General features: G+C 42.5%; 1 protein-coding gene across 1 annotated transcript in view; it reads left to right on the top strand.

Moving 5' to 3' along the window:
• Window positions 1-4,608, top strand: part of Redic1 (regulator of DNA class I crossover intermediates 1) — a 34,448-nt gene extending 29,840 nt beyond the window's left edge. Inside the window, exons 13-14 of the mRNA XM_021657285.2 lie at window positions 3,910-4,215; window positions 4,390-4,608. Coding sequence (XP_021512960.1) covers window positions 3,910-4,215; window positions 4,390-4,575 — 492 coding nt within the window. The 3' untranslated portion in view covers window positions 4,576-4,608. The remainder of the gene's footprint in view (window positions 1-3,909; window positions 4,216-4,389) is intronic.
• Window positions 4,609-15,870: the final 11,262 nt, after the last annotated feature.

The following is a 15,870-nucleotide window of genomic DNA, read 5'->3' as shown; positions in this document are numbered from 1 at the left end:
GAAACATAGAATAACCAAATAAACATTAAAAGCGCAGCCTCGGAGCTCATAAGGTGAGATGAACTACCCAATGTTGTCGAAGACTGAAATCTAAATGTTATATTTTAGGTGGGAAATGTCACACTTCTGATAAGCCATGTCTAAATGAAATATTCCTCCCTTCACTCTGTCTTCTTATTTCTTCTGTCTCTGGCCCCTTGTTTGTCATCCAGACTGCTTGTTAAGGATGCCCGTGACTTCTGTGTTTCTGTGTTTCCAGACTATCCTAGTGTCCATTCTATCACGTTGAATAGCACCATTACAAAAGCATGTACAAAAGTAACAAATGACAGGAGTTATTTGCCTTAAATGTCCTGGTCATAGTTGAGCACTGAGGGAAGCCAAGCAGAAGCAGAAAGAACAACCATGGGAGGAGCACAGCTTATAGGTTTGCTCTGCATGGCCTTCTGCTTCTTCTCCTCCTCTTCTTCACCACCATCTTCTGTCTTTATTATCATTTTTTCTCATTTATTTATTTTATTCACTTCCCAGTCCCATTTTTCTCCCTCCCTTTCCTCCTCCCCCTTTTCTCAAAAAACAGGAGCTCCCTTCCCATCCACTCTAGCTCATCAAATTGCTTCAGGACTGAAGGTGTCCTCTTCCCCTGTTGCCTGTCAAGGCAGTTCCACCAGGAGAAAGTTATCTAAAAGCTAGCAAGTGAGTCTGTGTCCAATGCAGCCCTCACTTCCCTTACTAGAGTACCCACTTACAGCCCAACCTGCCCATCTGTTAAATCTTTGTAGGGGACCTAAGTCCAGTTCATGCACAATACATAGTTGATGCTTCAGTCTCAGCAAACCCTCTGAGATTAGTTGCCTCTGTTTTTTTTTTTTTTTTTTTTTTTTTGTGGAGCTCCTGTCACTTCTGGGTCCTTCTCTGTTTCCTCCCACTATACCCCAAGATTCCGTCTATATGCATTGACCAATGTTTGGTTGTGACTCTCAGTACCTGTTCTGGGGTTCTGAGGCTGGGTAGAGTCTCTCAGAAATGCTCTGCCATACAACAAGGGCACTTGCTCAGCCATGTGCATAGCAGCTTTATTTGTAGTAGCCAGAATCTGGAAACAACGTAGATGTCCCTCAACTGAAGAATGGATACAGAAACTATGGCACATTTACACAATGGAATACTACTCAGCTATTAAAAACAAAGAAATCATTCAATTTGCAGACATATAGATGGAGCTAGAAAAGATCACCTTGAGTGAGGTAACCTAGACCCAGAACGATGCACATGGAATGTACTCACTTATAAGCAGATTTTAGCCATATAGTATAGGATAAGCACATGACGAGGTACAGACTCAAAGAAAATAAGTAACAAGGAGGATCCAAGGGAGGATGCATAAATCTCACTTGGAAGGGGAGATAGACTAGACAGAGGTAGTGGGTGAGGAGAAAGAACAAAGTAGGAGAGGAAACAGAGTATTAAAAGGGCAGAGAACAGACCTGAGGAGATCAAGGGTGAGGGGACAAAAGGCCTGTAGAGAAAAGAGAAAATGAGGGTGGGGACATCTCTGAGACAAGCTGGAGACCTAAGTCAGGGTAGACTCCTGGGAGGACATGAGGGGGACTCAAGCAGAGACTGCGAGAAACAGAGGCCATAGAGACTGAGGACAGCCTCTAACTAGACTAGTCTCCTAGTAAAGGGCGGGGAACACCAACCCACCCACAAAAACTTCAACCCAAATTTACCCTACCTATGACATGTGCAGAGGTAAAGACAGAGTAGATGGAGCAGAGACTGAGCAACCGATGCTTGGCAAAGACCCATCCTATCAGAGAGTGCCAACCCCTGACACTATGAATAGTTTGCTAAGCCAGCAGACAGGAGCCTGACAGAGTTGTCCTCTGAGAAGCTCAACCCAGCAGCACCTCAAAACAGGTGGCTTACTTTTTAGACTATCTGGAACCTTTGCCCAGAGGTGGGCCCACCTACGGTGTGCTGCTTCTCCCACACGGCCAGCCTCATTTATCATTAATAAAAAAAAACACAAAATAAACAAACAACACACACACACACACAACTATATGAAACTGTTACAGGCATTCTGATGGAGGCAGCCCCTGAATTAATGTTCTCTCATCCCAGGTGACTCTGTTTGTGTCACATTAACTAACTAACCAACATGCAACCTTTTCAGCCCCCAGTTTATGAGGACCTGATCTTGGTAGAAATTATCTTATTTGATGCATCCCCACATGATGCTGTAATGAGCAGGGTTTTGTTTAGGACCCTCTTCTGTTAGCCTGTGCTCAAAAGCTGCAATGATGATATACATCTGAGAAGTGACATTTGTGCTGCTTTATAGCTTTAGCTTATTTAGCTGTGAAAACTGACACCTGACTGCGTTTAATATTCTCCTTTCCTCATCTGGATCTACACATACTACTTTGCCAGTTTCTTCTCTGCTTTGGTTTTATGACATTCCAATTGACAGTTGTTGGCCTTAATTCCTGAACAAATGGAGTCCTTTTCATTCAGCCCTTCCCTACACTTGTATTTCTCAGGGCGCTGCCTGTTTTCTGCCATTTCACACTGAGGTCTTTGGCTCATTCGTTCATATATTCCATGTCTTGGGTCTCAAGTCTCAGCATGCCATTTGTATCTGTATTTTTTTGCGGCGAGTTCTTCAATGGCTTTCCAGTCTAAATGGGGCCCCATCTCTATGTTTGCATAGTGCTCCATGCTGCATGCCTATCCTTCATGCTTCATGCTTCTTATTCATAAGCCTCTTCTCAGCTTTCTCAGGTGTATGATTATTTGATGAACTTCATTTTTGTCTATGTAATGTAAGTGAGAAAGCAGCAGCTGTGTTCTTCCCTCTGAGTGTAGATGTCACTCATGCTGAATAGATGAGCTGCACAGAATTTGCTGTCTCCAGTTTGTGCTCAACTAACTTCAGTGAGTTTCTTGGGCTGCTTTGCTGCCCAAGGTCAGTCAGCTAAGGTCTAGGGCTTATTTTAGGTTTTTTTTTTTTTTTTGTCATTAAACTGTCTCTCTACTATCCAACTTGATAATCAACATGTGTTGTGTTGTTTTTTTTTTTTTTCCAACATGGGAGTGATTGAAATACTAGGTTTATACATTCTTGTCAAACATTCTAATACTGAGCTGCAATCCCAGCAAACAATATATTTTAATTACAATACCTATTTGGAGTTTCATTAAGGGAAGTGAGCAAAGTTTGTCTCTTTATATAACAGATGCAGAATTTATTGTAACCACTTACTTCCAGTAAGATGACACCTACATTTTCTCTTTAAGGTATTGTGTGTTTCATTACTAACTGTAGTAACAGTTAGTAATGTACTTCACCTCAGAAGCAAATGAGTGAGCAAGGTTACTTTTGTTAGCAGCTCCCTGGCCACACGTTCCTTCTCTGCTCCTGTCAAGTAGCTGAAGATGTTGTGGGATAATGAAGCCTGTGACTAGTGATGGGATAGCATTTCTTTTCTGCACTTTAATTGCTGTGACTATTGTTATGATTGCTATTTTAAAACTCATAGCTTTCTAGGAGCTGTGGGATAGTCTTTGACTAATCTTTGATGCTATAATGGCTTTGACTTGTAACCTACCAAGCCCTCTTCAGTTTTCCAAAATTTCCTAGACTGTGAATTTAAGGACTGTTTTTAAATGACCATTTTTCAATTCACCATAGAACCAGCCATGTGGCACATACCTGTAATCCCAGCACTCAGGGAGGCAGAGGCAGGTGGATGGCTGTGAGTTTGAGGCCAGCCTGGTCTACAAAGTGAGTCTAGGACAGCCAATGCTGCATGGAGAAACCCTGTCTTGAAAAAACAAAACAAAACCAAAAAAACCAAACCAAAACAAAATTTCATCATAGATTTCTTTAATTTCTTTTAGGTATCTGAGGACGAGGATCAGATTCAGCAGCATACTGAATATTCAAATAAGAAATTTGTACAAACAACTAATAATTATCATCCAGAAAAGATGGAAGATCATTTAGGTGACGTAACTGTGAAAGACAATGCCAAAATTCATACACAGAATGATAATTTTTACCAGTCCTCAGAGAAAAATAATACAGATGCATTTCCAGAGTCCCAGTGCAAGTCAGAGCACACATCACAAAACAGACCCAATGGTACCTGTATGCTTCAGTCTGGGAGATGTGACTCAGGGGTACAGACAGATTGGGAGCCCACTGTGGAGAGATGTGATTCAGGGGTACAGACAGATTGGGAGTCCATTGTGGGGGCATGTGACTCAGGGGTTCAGACAGATCGGGAGTCCATTGTGGGGGCATGTGACTCAGGGGTTCAGACAGATCGGGAGGCCATTGTGGAGAGATGTGATTCAGGAGTACAGACAGATCGGGAGTCCATGGTGTTAGAAACAGCAGATGTTGCCATAGAGTGCACCCTCATCTCACAGTGTTCATGTAAAGATAGTCCCATTGGTCATGTAAAAGAGGTGTCCTCCCTTCATGAGGCTGGAAGCTGCAGTGAAGACCTGACGGCAGACACCACTGGAGGGCAGGAAACACTTACAAATAACTCACTGTAAAATCTCAGACTAGGAAATAGTTTCACTTAACCTTGGAAGGCAATAGAAAATGTTCAGACCTTCATTAACATAATAAGTAATGAGAAAATGAGGCTGAGCATAAAGGGAGAGTTTATTGTTTCTATACAATTTGAATGTTTCTGTACTTAATATTCTCTAATAGCCTTATTTGTAGAAAATTTACATAATTTACATAACACCTACATTGCTATTCAATGTTACCATTCTCTCTCTCTCATATATATATATATATATATGAGAGAGAGACATATAGATATAGATATAGAGCCATTCTCAATGTATATATTGCCATTCTCATGTTTCCTCACCCTTAATACATAATTCCTTTATGTCTGTTGATAACTGTTTTAAACTTTGATGTACTTATGTTACCCAACAAACATTCTCTTCACAAGTGTTAAGATTAGTGCCTAGGGAACCTACTAGCCATGCTGACCAGGGTGATCTTCAGACCTTCATTCTCCATCCTCTTCTACAAATCAGATCCCCTTTTCTGATCCCCAGCTTTGTATAGACCACCTGCTACACCCTCCCCTTCCTCTCTGTCCCCATCTCCAGAAGACCACACAGATTTCCCTTTGCAGGCTTTCTCACCATGCCATCCTTTTGTCTCGGCACCCAGCTTCCTCAGGCCTTCAATGGAAACCATGGGCCACACAGGCCAGGAAAGCAAACAGGCCAGGGAAGCAGGTATGTGATATTCTGATCTTTACTCTCTCTCCTTTGCTGCAAATCCAATCCTCCAGTCTCATCCACTGTTCTGTAGACTATCAGTTGTGGGTGCTCCTCTCTCTTGACCCCCAATTCCAGGAGACTAGCAGATCCTAGTGGCACAACTGCTTTCCTCTCTCCTGGGGACCTCCTCTGCTCCTGCCCCCAACCCTATCTCCAATGGTAAGCCCTCTTTCTAGTACTAAAAAAACACATTCTAATTGAAACCCTGCCCCCACCCCCAAGGGACCACAGATTTCAGGATCTCAGAAACATTCTCTAGCAGACAATCCATAGCCACCACATTGTCCTGAGAACCAGAAAGGGCAACAGGAATTAAGGAACAAAATACCCACCCAACAAAGACAAGAACAGACATCAGTACCTAGAATTACAATCACCCCACACCCAGATGCTTAGACACCAGCATTAAAAACAAACAAATAAACAAAATAAACAAACCACAGTCAATAACAGCAAGTACAAAGTCTCCACTAGAGCCCAGCAGCCCTACTATATAGGCCCTGAGATATGCAATACAGCTGAAGCACAGACAATAGACTTTATGACTATGTAAGAAGTCTTTAAGGAGGAAATGAACAAATCCATTGAAGAAAAATATGAACACACACACAGAAAAAAATTGGAATGAAATGAAGAAAACAGTAGAACATTAATTTGAGGGTGAAAATACCAGCATTACTTCTCCAATGAAGGTGTCAGTGAGGCAAATAGTAAAGTTAGTCAGTACCTCATGTCTTCAGGTATTAATGTAGGTATTGTTGGAGTTCAGGTGGCAGAATGAGTAATGCCCAAGGACAGGTACAACAAGGAGGAGGTCACTACAAATGATGATGATCTTCAAAAGAAGGGAGATGGTGCTGCATCTTCTTGTTTCTAATCACTGCCTGCCTAATCCTGAAAGGGCATCTACCTGTCCATCATTGTACATGTGCATTTAGTCCTACATTTAGCCAGTGGTCCCATAAGGTCTATTTGGATAATATGGTTAAATATATCTGTCTTATAATGTGTAGCCTTGCCAATGTTGCTGTATCTCCTTGACTTTTCTGAGGATTCCTCAGAACCTTTAATAGCATTCTTAATAACATGCCAGGATGCTTGAATATTGCATTTATCCAAATAATGTTTTTAGGCCATGTGTTCCCGACAGTTCCATTTTCCGATATAGTAGCAATGGCTACTCATAAATGAACATTTCTAGCTTAATGTCAGGTGATATTTGCCTCCATGCATCATTTTCCCTTTTGAATCTAGTTCTTGGTATTTGTTCCTGTTTAATCCTATATCTGGTTGCATTGTTCTTAGACAGTTGATCAACAGTATTATTATATCTGACTTCCTATGTATCATTGCTGATGTGTGCATCTACAGTCCTCACAGTTATTCTGATATCAGACTTTGCTATAAAAATCCAGACAGCTTTAGACCAAAGGTCTTTTCTATTTATTGTAAAATTTGTCTTTATTTTCATTCTTTTAGACCAGATTGCAATACCATTTGCTAAGGCCAAGAGTCAATAAGTACATATATAATCTTGTGGCCTTCTTTTAAGGTTTTCTGTCTAGCCAGCCTCTCTGCTTGGGCTTCTGCATGCCGAGCACACTTGGACGTGTCGTCCTTTGTGGTGATCTCACTGTCAGAATGTCTGAGAGTGGCTGACTTTTAGACAGGCATACCATTTGTCACTGAGGCATATGGCTTAGGGTAAAGCTACAGTCATAATAGCCGAATGGCCTGAGAGGTGGCCCATGGAAAGCACTAACATGAAGTTATGGATATTATTGGAAATGAAAAGAGTGTTTAAAGAGAGCATGGCCATCTGTGAAGCAGGCATTTAGGTCTGAGCTTGTAAGGGTCCCTGAGGTCCTCTAGGAGTGGAATGAGCCTCCTTTGCCTCCACCTCTAGTGGGGAGACTCTGTGGCTGCACGTTCTTTAGTCAGGTCCATCTGGATGCACCATTTTCAACTTAATAGCTTTGGTTCCATATGTACTCCATGGAGTGCTTCTCCAGTCATTCTGACTCAAGGTAACAGGATTATATGGAATCATATAGTTATCCTTTGGTCCACTAACAGTGGGTTGAGATTTTCAACACCTCAAACAGGATCAAAGCTGCTCATCAAGGCTGAAGGCTTCTGGCCTCAAGGCCACAATTTATGCAGAATAACGTGGAAGTAGCATTCTGCCAGGAATAGTTATATAACAGATTGTATTACTATTTACTTTGGGTTCCTTAGACTGCTGTGTCAGCGATATTGTGAATACCCATGATCCCTCAGTGTTCAGCCTTAGCCATCTTGGCCCATGCTGGGTAGCCATACTGGCATCATGTTATGTAGACATGAACTGGCCATTATGGCCTTATATTCCCTGCAATTTGTAGTAGTTTTTTTTTAATATTTCTTTTTTTTAATACAAAAGTACTTTTTATTTAAACTAATTTTTTTCTTTTTTTTGTTATGATGAGGTGTTTAAATTTTTTTCATATTTTTTTACACTTTATTCATAATTTGTAGTAGTTTTAAGAGACCTGTATTCAGAGTCACTGTCAGTTTAGACTGAAAGGAACAGCCAGCGTAACATGAGAAGAAGCCAAGAGACTCCCATTGCTTACTTCAGGCAGTCAGCTGAAAAAATGACTTAGCTGTAAATACCAGCAATTAAAAAAATATGTTTTCTACATTTATAGGCATGCACATGTGTGAGTGTGCATGTGTGTATGTATGTGTGTGTTGTTATAAAGAAAGAAAATGCCAATTATTCAATTTTGCCAATGAAAATTCAGTAGCCAGATGCTTGGGTGAAAACTTGCTAGCTCAGAGAGGCAGAGAAAGCACCCAGCTGACCTTCCTACACAGCTGATTTCCCAGTAGGAAAAAGTTCTTTCTATTCAGTTCATGTCCCAGAAAGAAAAAGCCCTTCCTACTCAGCTCACATCCCAGAAGGAAAAAAACAAAAGCCCTTTCTCTTTCTCTACACTGTCTTAAAAACCCTTCAACCAAATGCCCCTCCTTTCTGTTTCCTATTCGACTCTCTATCCATACTCTGGACACACACCCCCCTTCCTCCATGTTTACTTCCTGTCAGTTTGGTTGTTTGCTCTACCTCTTGACGTAGGGTTAACTTTATTTAAACCTCTTTACAGAAAGCTCTTGGATTAAGAGCTAGTGTTAGGGATGAGCCATACCACAAATACTTACTTTCAGTAAACAGAAAACTCTAGGATCAAACACTGAGCCACACCCCAATTAGAAACAGGTTTTTACAGTTCACAATTGGGGTTCACAGTGGGATCAAATATCTTGAAATGTGTGTATGCATCCCATAGCATGTGTATGGAGATCAGGGGACAACTTGTGGGAATTGGTTTTCTTCTAGTATTTATGTCCTGGGGATCAAATTTAGGTTATCAGTCTTGGTGGGAGGGACCTTTACTCATGGAGCCTTCTTGCCAGTCCTGCTGTTACCTCATAGACAGAATCAGGCAGAAATTATCTTGGAGGACTTCCAAAATTGACTATCTACACTAAAAGACCCATCTCAGCAATGCGGCAAAAGTCTTGGTGGACAATTTCTGAACTCAAATCTATCTTGGTTCCACTGAACTATTTCTATGCTTGGAAAACTGTCCGTAAAGATGACCAGGAAAACACCTATTGAAAGGGTCAGACTAACTTTGTAACCTATATGTCTTCTAAAGCCTATAGTTTTGGCTTTTAGGTCCAGGTTAAGCTAAAGCCTCTTAGTACCTTTCCAGAGAACGGAGGAATGTGACCCTGGCCATCTGTGAGGACAGATATAAAAAAGGTGTGCAAGCAATGACCTTCACTCAGCAAAAAGAACAACCAGACCCTTGTCTTCGAGATAGTGTTTCTTAGCACCAACCCAGACGGCCTCAATCCTTCTTCTGAGTAGTTCCTGACCTCCAGCCAAAAGCCCACAGCCCTGATCTTCAAGGATGAGCTAACCACCCCCACCTTTAATTGCAGCCGCATCCACACTTGGCAGGACTTGTCAAGCTTGAGCACCTAAGACTAACCAATTATCTTACGTTATAGCTTCCTCATCCAATCTTAAATTGCCAAAACTGCAACTTCAAATTTCCCACACTTTATCTTTTAAAAACCCAAGGCCTTTGTCTCCCAGGTGCCACTCTTTGCTGACTGGCAGGGGTGACCCATTGCACAATGGTTAAAACAAATCTCTTGCTTTTGCATCAAGTCGTGGTCTGTGGGAGTTCCTGGGAAGGGCGCAATCTTTTTTTTTTATCAGTTACATTTTATTAACTCTGTATCCCAGCTGTATCCCGCTCCCTCATTCCCTCCCAATCCCACCCTCCCTCCCTCATCTCCATTGTGCCCCTTTCCAAGTCCATTGAAGGGTGTGATCTTGAACTCCTGAGCTGCGAGACCCCAGGTCTTATACTATGACAATTCTTTTCTAGTGTTAAAAATCCTAATTTAGACATAGACGTTTTAAATATTGCTGATATCCCAGTGTTTTCAGTTCTCTTTGGGTTGAGATAACTTGCTCATATTGAGAATGTGGGGTTCTTTTGTCACATGTTTTAAGAGTGAACCCTGTTAGCTGCTATGGTATTCAGTCATTAGCTTTTTAAATCACTGACAGTTTATCTGAACAGTATTTGTCACATCTTTTGTTGTGTGGGTATTTATTAACATTGAGAGTTGGCAGGTGGATACACACAATGGGACTAAACAATGTAGCTCAAGAAGACACACAGGGCACTTGACATTTAAGGGCGATGGTCCAGCTACCCCAACAAGGGCTGCCTGTAACAGAAGGTCCAAGAATCTAGTCCGTGTTAAGTCCATGCAGCTGGATATCTCAGTTTCTCTTCAGTACATGCCAGAATCCTGAAAAAGCAGATTTTAATGCCAGCTAAGGAATGGACTTGCTAGTGAGGGCAAGAGCAGGCAGGCAGAGAGAGGCTTCCTGTTCCACATCTTTTCTATAGGCTTCCAGGAGGTGTTGCTCAGATTAGAGACGTGTCTTCCCACCACAAAGATCCAGATTAGAAATGGACCTTCCCCCTTCAAAAAATTTAATTGAGCAAAAATCTCTTACAGGTGTGCACAGCCATTTTTTGGGTTTTAGTTAAATCCAGATATAGTCAAGGTGGCAATCAAAATTGGCATCACATATTGATAGTGGGTAGGTTATGGTTGAAGTGGTCAATTTAGATTTGATTTTAATTGATTGTGAGGAAGTACTTCATTTTAGATCAGGTTGTAGGATCACTGCTTCACCAAGCAGTTTGTCTGACTTTATAGAAAGTGACTCCCTTAAATTTATAAGAGTCATTTCTTAAATTATTCACAATAGGTGATGATTTATTATTCAGTGCCCTAAGGAATGAACTCTTTCAGTGTATGCCACAGTCTAGAAGTCCTTTATGAATTTTGTAGCTAGATTTACTGGGTATTTTCAAATGACCTTGACACATACTGAGTTAATTTGAAACATAAGATATTGAACAATCTGCCTGGCAGTGGTGGCACACACCTTTGAGCCCAGCACTTGGGAGGTAGAGGCAGGCAGATCTCTGAGTTGTAGGCCAGTCTGGTCTACAGAGTGAGTTCCAGGACAGCCAAGGCTACCTGGAGAAATTCTGCCTCAAAACAAAACAAAACAAAACAAAACAAAAAACAACCAAAAAAACAAACAACTAACAGATATGAAACAATTATAGAATATGTAGAGTGTGTGTGTGTGTGTGTGTGTGTGTATTTTTTTCTGGTTCAATCATTTTTGGTTTTGTTTTGTTTTTTTTTTTTTTTTTTTTGGTGAACCAATGGGTTTCAGTGGGGTTACTCCAGGAATATGGGTGAGGGGTTACTTACAGGGGCAGAAATAGCTCAAAGACAACTACATACCAAAGCCCAGCCCAATGTTGGTGATAACTCACAAAGCTGGAAATCTGGAGCATACCACACAGAATACAGGCAGCTCAACAGGTTGGAGCATGTTTTTCCGGGTATCTCAGTTGGTCTAAACCTCTTCCAGGCAGCTCTACTGGTTTCTACTTCTTCCAGGCCGCTGGTATTGTGTCTCAGCTCATCTTCTTTTCCTGACCAGGACTCTCAGATTTTTTTTTAAAGTTCTTTTTGATTCTTTGTGAATTTCGTATCATGTGCCCAATCCCGCTCATCTCCCCATCCCTACATATCCACCCTCCACCCTTGCAATCCCCCTTCAAAAGAAAATACAAAATAAACACAAACAAACAAAACAAGCTGTAGTGTGTCACAGTGAGTCACACCATGTACTCATTTGTCCACACGTCTTTACTTACATACTCATATTGACAGAAGTTTATTTAACACTGAACAAAGGCTGACCAGTCAGGGACACAGTCTGAGCTTGGGGCCCAATCTGAGCTATTTTAAAGTGAGTTTTTAAAGGAAAGAAAACTATAACCAAGCAGTAAGAAAATTATTTCTACTCCAGGTACATTGGGCCCATCCAAGCAAGAAGAATTAATTTTTGTTTCAAATTCATTCGTGTCTAGGTAGCTAGACAAAGCATTTTAAGATGATTGGCTAGGATTGGGTAGGGGAGTTTGGGGGCCTTTCCAGATTTCTGGAAGAAACATAGCAGGCAGTTGCTGTTTAACAGAATACACATTTATCATCTATTGCTTTACTCCAAGCAGCAAGCACTGAACTGTTGAACTGTAAGTAAAGACTACTCCCCTTGTGTCAGGTAGGTAGAGCCTGAGTACTGGAACTCTATTTCATCTTAGGATCAAAATGGAGACTTAAAGACAAAATGACTTTTGCTACGCTAAGATCGAAAGTAGGTATTAACAGAAGAGCTACAGTTACGCTAAGGAGTAAAGGAGGCACTACTTCTGACTCTTAATCTCCCTACTGAGTGAGATTTAAGCATCCTCCCTTGGCTTCTCTAAGCTATTTATCTTTGAGTCTGTGCATTGCGGTATGAGGTATGTTTGTCCTGTAGTGTATGGCTAAAATCCACTTAGAAGTACATACATGTGTGTCTTTCTGGGTCTGGGTTGCCTCACTCAGAATGATCTTTTCTAGTTCCATCCATTTGTCTGCAAATTTCATGATTTCCTTGTTTTTAATAGCTGAGTAATATTCCATTGTGTAAATGTGCCAGTTTCTTTATCCATTCTTCAGTTGAGGAACATCTAGGGTTTTTTTTGTTGTTGTTTGTTGTTTGTTTTTTCCCAGATTCTGGCTGTTGTGAATAAAGCTACTATGAACATAATTGAGCAAGTGTCCTTGTTGCATGGTAGAATATCTGTTGGGTATATATCCAGGAGAGTATAGCTGGGTCTTGAGGTAAAGCTATTCCCAATTTTAGACAGAGGTAGTGGCTGAAGAGAGGGAACACAGAGAGTTAATAGAGTGGAGAACAGATCTTGGAAGAGCAAGGGTGAGAAGACAGGACTAGAGAGAAACTGAGGGTAGGGTGTTATGGGCAACAAATGTTAGTATTTATTTAAAATAATGCCACGCACACAACAGATATTATATGAAAGAGATTTATTGGATGGATATGGAAAGAGGGAGAGAGAGAGAGACATGATAGGGGGAGGGGAGGGGTTCCCAGACAGAGAAAGAAGAGAAAGCAAGAGAGAGGAAGAGCAAGAGTACAAAAGTGCAAGAGCAAAGTGGTGGGTTCGTCCTTTTATAGCTTGTGCAGGCACAGCTGATGCACATCTGCCACACACCTGGTGGGCGACACATGATGACATCATAGGTTACTAGGCAACTGAGAAGCAGGCTGCTAAATGCTAACTTTGGGGTATTTCTGTGACAAGCTGGAGACCTAAGTTAGGGTAGTCTCCTGGGAGAGATATAAGGGATACTCAAGCAAAGATTCCTAGTAGCAGAGGCCACAGAGATTGAAGAGGACACCCATTAACTAGACTAGTCTCTTAGAAGATAGAGGGGAACACCAAGCCACCCATAAGAACTTCGACCCAAAATGTACCCTGCCCACGAGATATCCAGGGATAAAGATAGAGCAGACATAGCAGAGATTGGGGGAATGCTAAACCTAATGCCTGATCCAACCAAAGACCTATCCTATTGGAAAGTGCCAATCCTTGACACTATGAAGGATCCTCTGCTGAGCTTGCAGACATGAGCCTGACAGAGTTATCCTCTGAGAGGCACAACCCAGCAGCGCCTCAAAACAGATGCTGAGACTCACAGCAGAACATTGGGTGAAGCATAGGGTGTCTTGTGGAAAAGTGAGAGGAAAGAGCAAAGGACCTGGAGGTGACAAGAGCTCCACAAGAAGACCATCAGAGCCAACTAACCAGGGCTCAGAATGGCTTGCTGAGACTGAAGCATCAACCAAGGACCATGCAAGAACTGCTCTAGGCCCCCTACAGAGATATAGCAGATGGGCAGCTTAGGTCTCATGTGTCCTCTACTAAGGAAAGTGGGGACAGCATCAGATATGGACTCTCTTGCCAGATTTTTGATCACTTCCCCCTGGTTGGACTGACTTGCCAGGCCACAGGTGAAGAGGACATGCTCAGTCCTGATGCAACTTGATGAGCTTGGCTGGATGGGAAAGGGTGAAAGGAGAAAAGGACTGTGGGAATGGAAGGGGAGGGGGAAGAAGAGGTGGCTCCAACAAGGATGTAAAGTGAATTTAAAACTAGTTAAATAATAAAAGAACTAAAGTAGGTCTCAACAGAGAAGCTATAGTTATGCAAGAAAGTTTAAGCAGGTTACAACAATTGCAATAAGTCCTTGGTCTGGTTTGAGGCCACTGGCTTCTGCTACACCATCAACACTGGAACTCTGGACTGATTATCCTGTTGTTGTCCTGTGTTGTAGAGAGCCTGCAGCTTTGGGTCTGCAGGGCCAGGCCTTTCATATGCCCCTGCAATTCATACATGAGGTAGATTTGGGGTTGGGCCAACTTGCAGCCCTAGATGTGGGCCTGAGTGGCAGTTGAGTGGGTCAGCTTACAGGCTCTCCCACACCCACACCACTAGGGTGATCTTTGTAATACTGTCCCAGCCAGCTCACCCAATGCTGCAGCTGGCAAAGGGCAGGGTCAGCTCTCCTGCTCTCATACCACTGGGGCCTGCCCACCCACACCCATTGTTAGGGTTGTGGAGAGAAATCACACGGCAGGTTTACAAATCACGACACGTAACTGGTTCCATGTGGGAGGTTTTATTAACGGAAGGGGCAAAGGGTCACAGTGATCATCTCTGTGCAGGAGAGGGAGAGAGAGAAAAAAAAAGAGAGAGAGAGAGGAGGGGCTGTGAGTTCTCTTATAAGGTGACCCAGACCATGCACAGGTAGTTTCAAGTGGTCCGCAGGTGGTCCATAGGTGGCCTCACAGATGCCTGATATCTGGTTTGTCAGGTCCCTCGGGGATGGCTGTAGAGATGCCTGCCTACAGATCTCAACATTCCTCCCTTTCTGTTTTATTAAAAAGTGAGGAGCCAGGAAGGAGGTGATGGTGGGGAGGGCATAGGGGCCGTCTGTGCTCTTCAAGCTACTCCCTGCTGCTTAGGGGAATTGCATTCTCAGAGTATAGCCGGTCCCCACCATCAGCATTGCTTGGAAGGTCATTGCCATCTGGTTCTGTGGACAGAGGTTGATAATCCTGTAAGAGTAACTGAATAATGGTTTGGTTAGAGAAATTTTGCATTTGTTGTTGAGGGAATGTAGAGAAGAAGTTAATAAAGCAGGGTGCAGAAAGCAAAAGCAGAAAGATGAGCAGAAGAGGTGTGCGGAAGGGCAGAATCACTTCCATATGGAGTTCTCGAGGCCCAAGAGCTAGAGGCCTCAAGCTGTTACCAAGCTCAATACCCACTTCCTCTCAACAGCTTCAGAGGACTTAAGCCTATTATCCCTGGCCTAGGAAAAGAAGTCCTTTGCCCCACTTCCTCTCCTTTTAACACCCCTATACAAAGCCCAATGGAACCTATCACCTGGTTCAAGACCTCCAGCTTTAAAACTCTGCAGTTGTTCCCCACCACCCTGTTGTAGCTAACCCCTATACTCTCCTCTTCACTATCCCCTCATGTACACCTCCCATTTGTTTTGGATCTGAAGGATGCATTTTTCTCTATTCCCCTGGACACTCAGTTACAAAATATCTTTGCCTTCACCTGGACTGGCCCTGACACCCTTGTTTCTATTCAGCTTACCTGGACTGTTCTACTCCAGGGATTCCGGGACAGCCCACACCTTCTTGGCCAAGCCCTAGCCTCTGATCTACTCTCCTTGTCTCTCCCTAGATCTAAACTTACACAGTATGTAGATGATCTTCTCCTCTGCAGCCCACCCCTATGAGTTAGCCAAACTAACACTTCTGCTCTTCTAAATTTCCTATCCAGTAGAGGCTATTGGGTCTCACTCTCCAAGGTCCAGTTGTCCACCTCTGAGGTCACTTACTTGGGACTAACAATAACCTCAGCCCACAAGGGCATCACCCTAGATAGAAAAGACCTAATCCAGTCTCTGGCAGTTCCCTCTACTAAAGAAGAAACTTTGTTGTTTCTGGGAATG

This window comes from Meriones unguiculatus, chromosome 8 (genome assembly GCF_030254825.1).
Source record: "Meriones unguiculatus strain TT.TT164.6M chromosome 8, Bangor_MerUng_6.1, whole genome shotgun sequence".
In the NCBI taxonomy this organism is placed as follows: domain Eukaryota; kingdom Metazoa; phylum Chordata; class Mammalia; order Rodentia; family Muridae; genus Meriones; species Meriones unguiculatus.
This window is presented reverse-complemented; position numbering and strand designations above follow the sequence as displayed.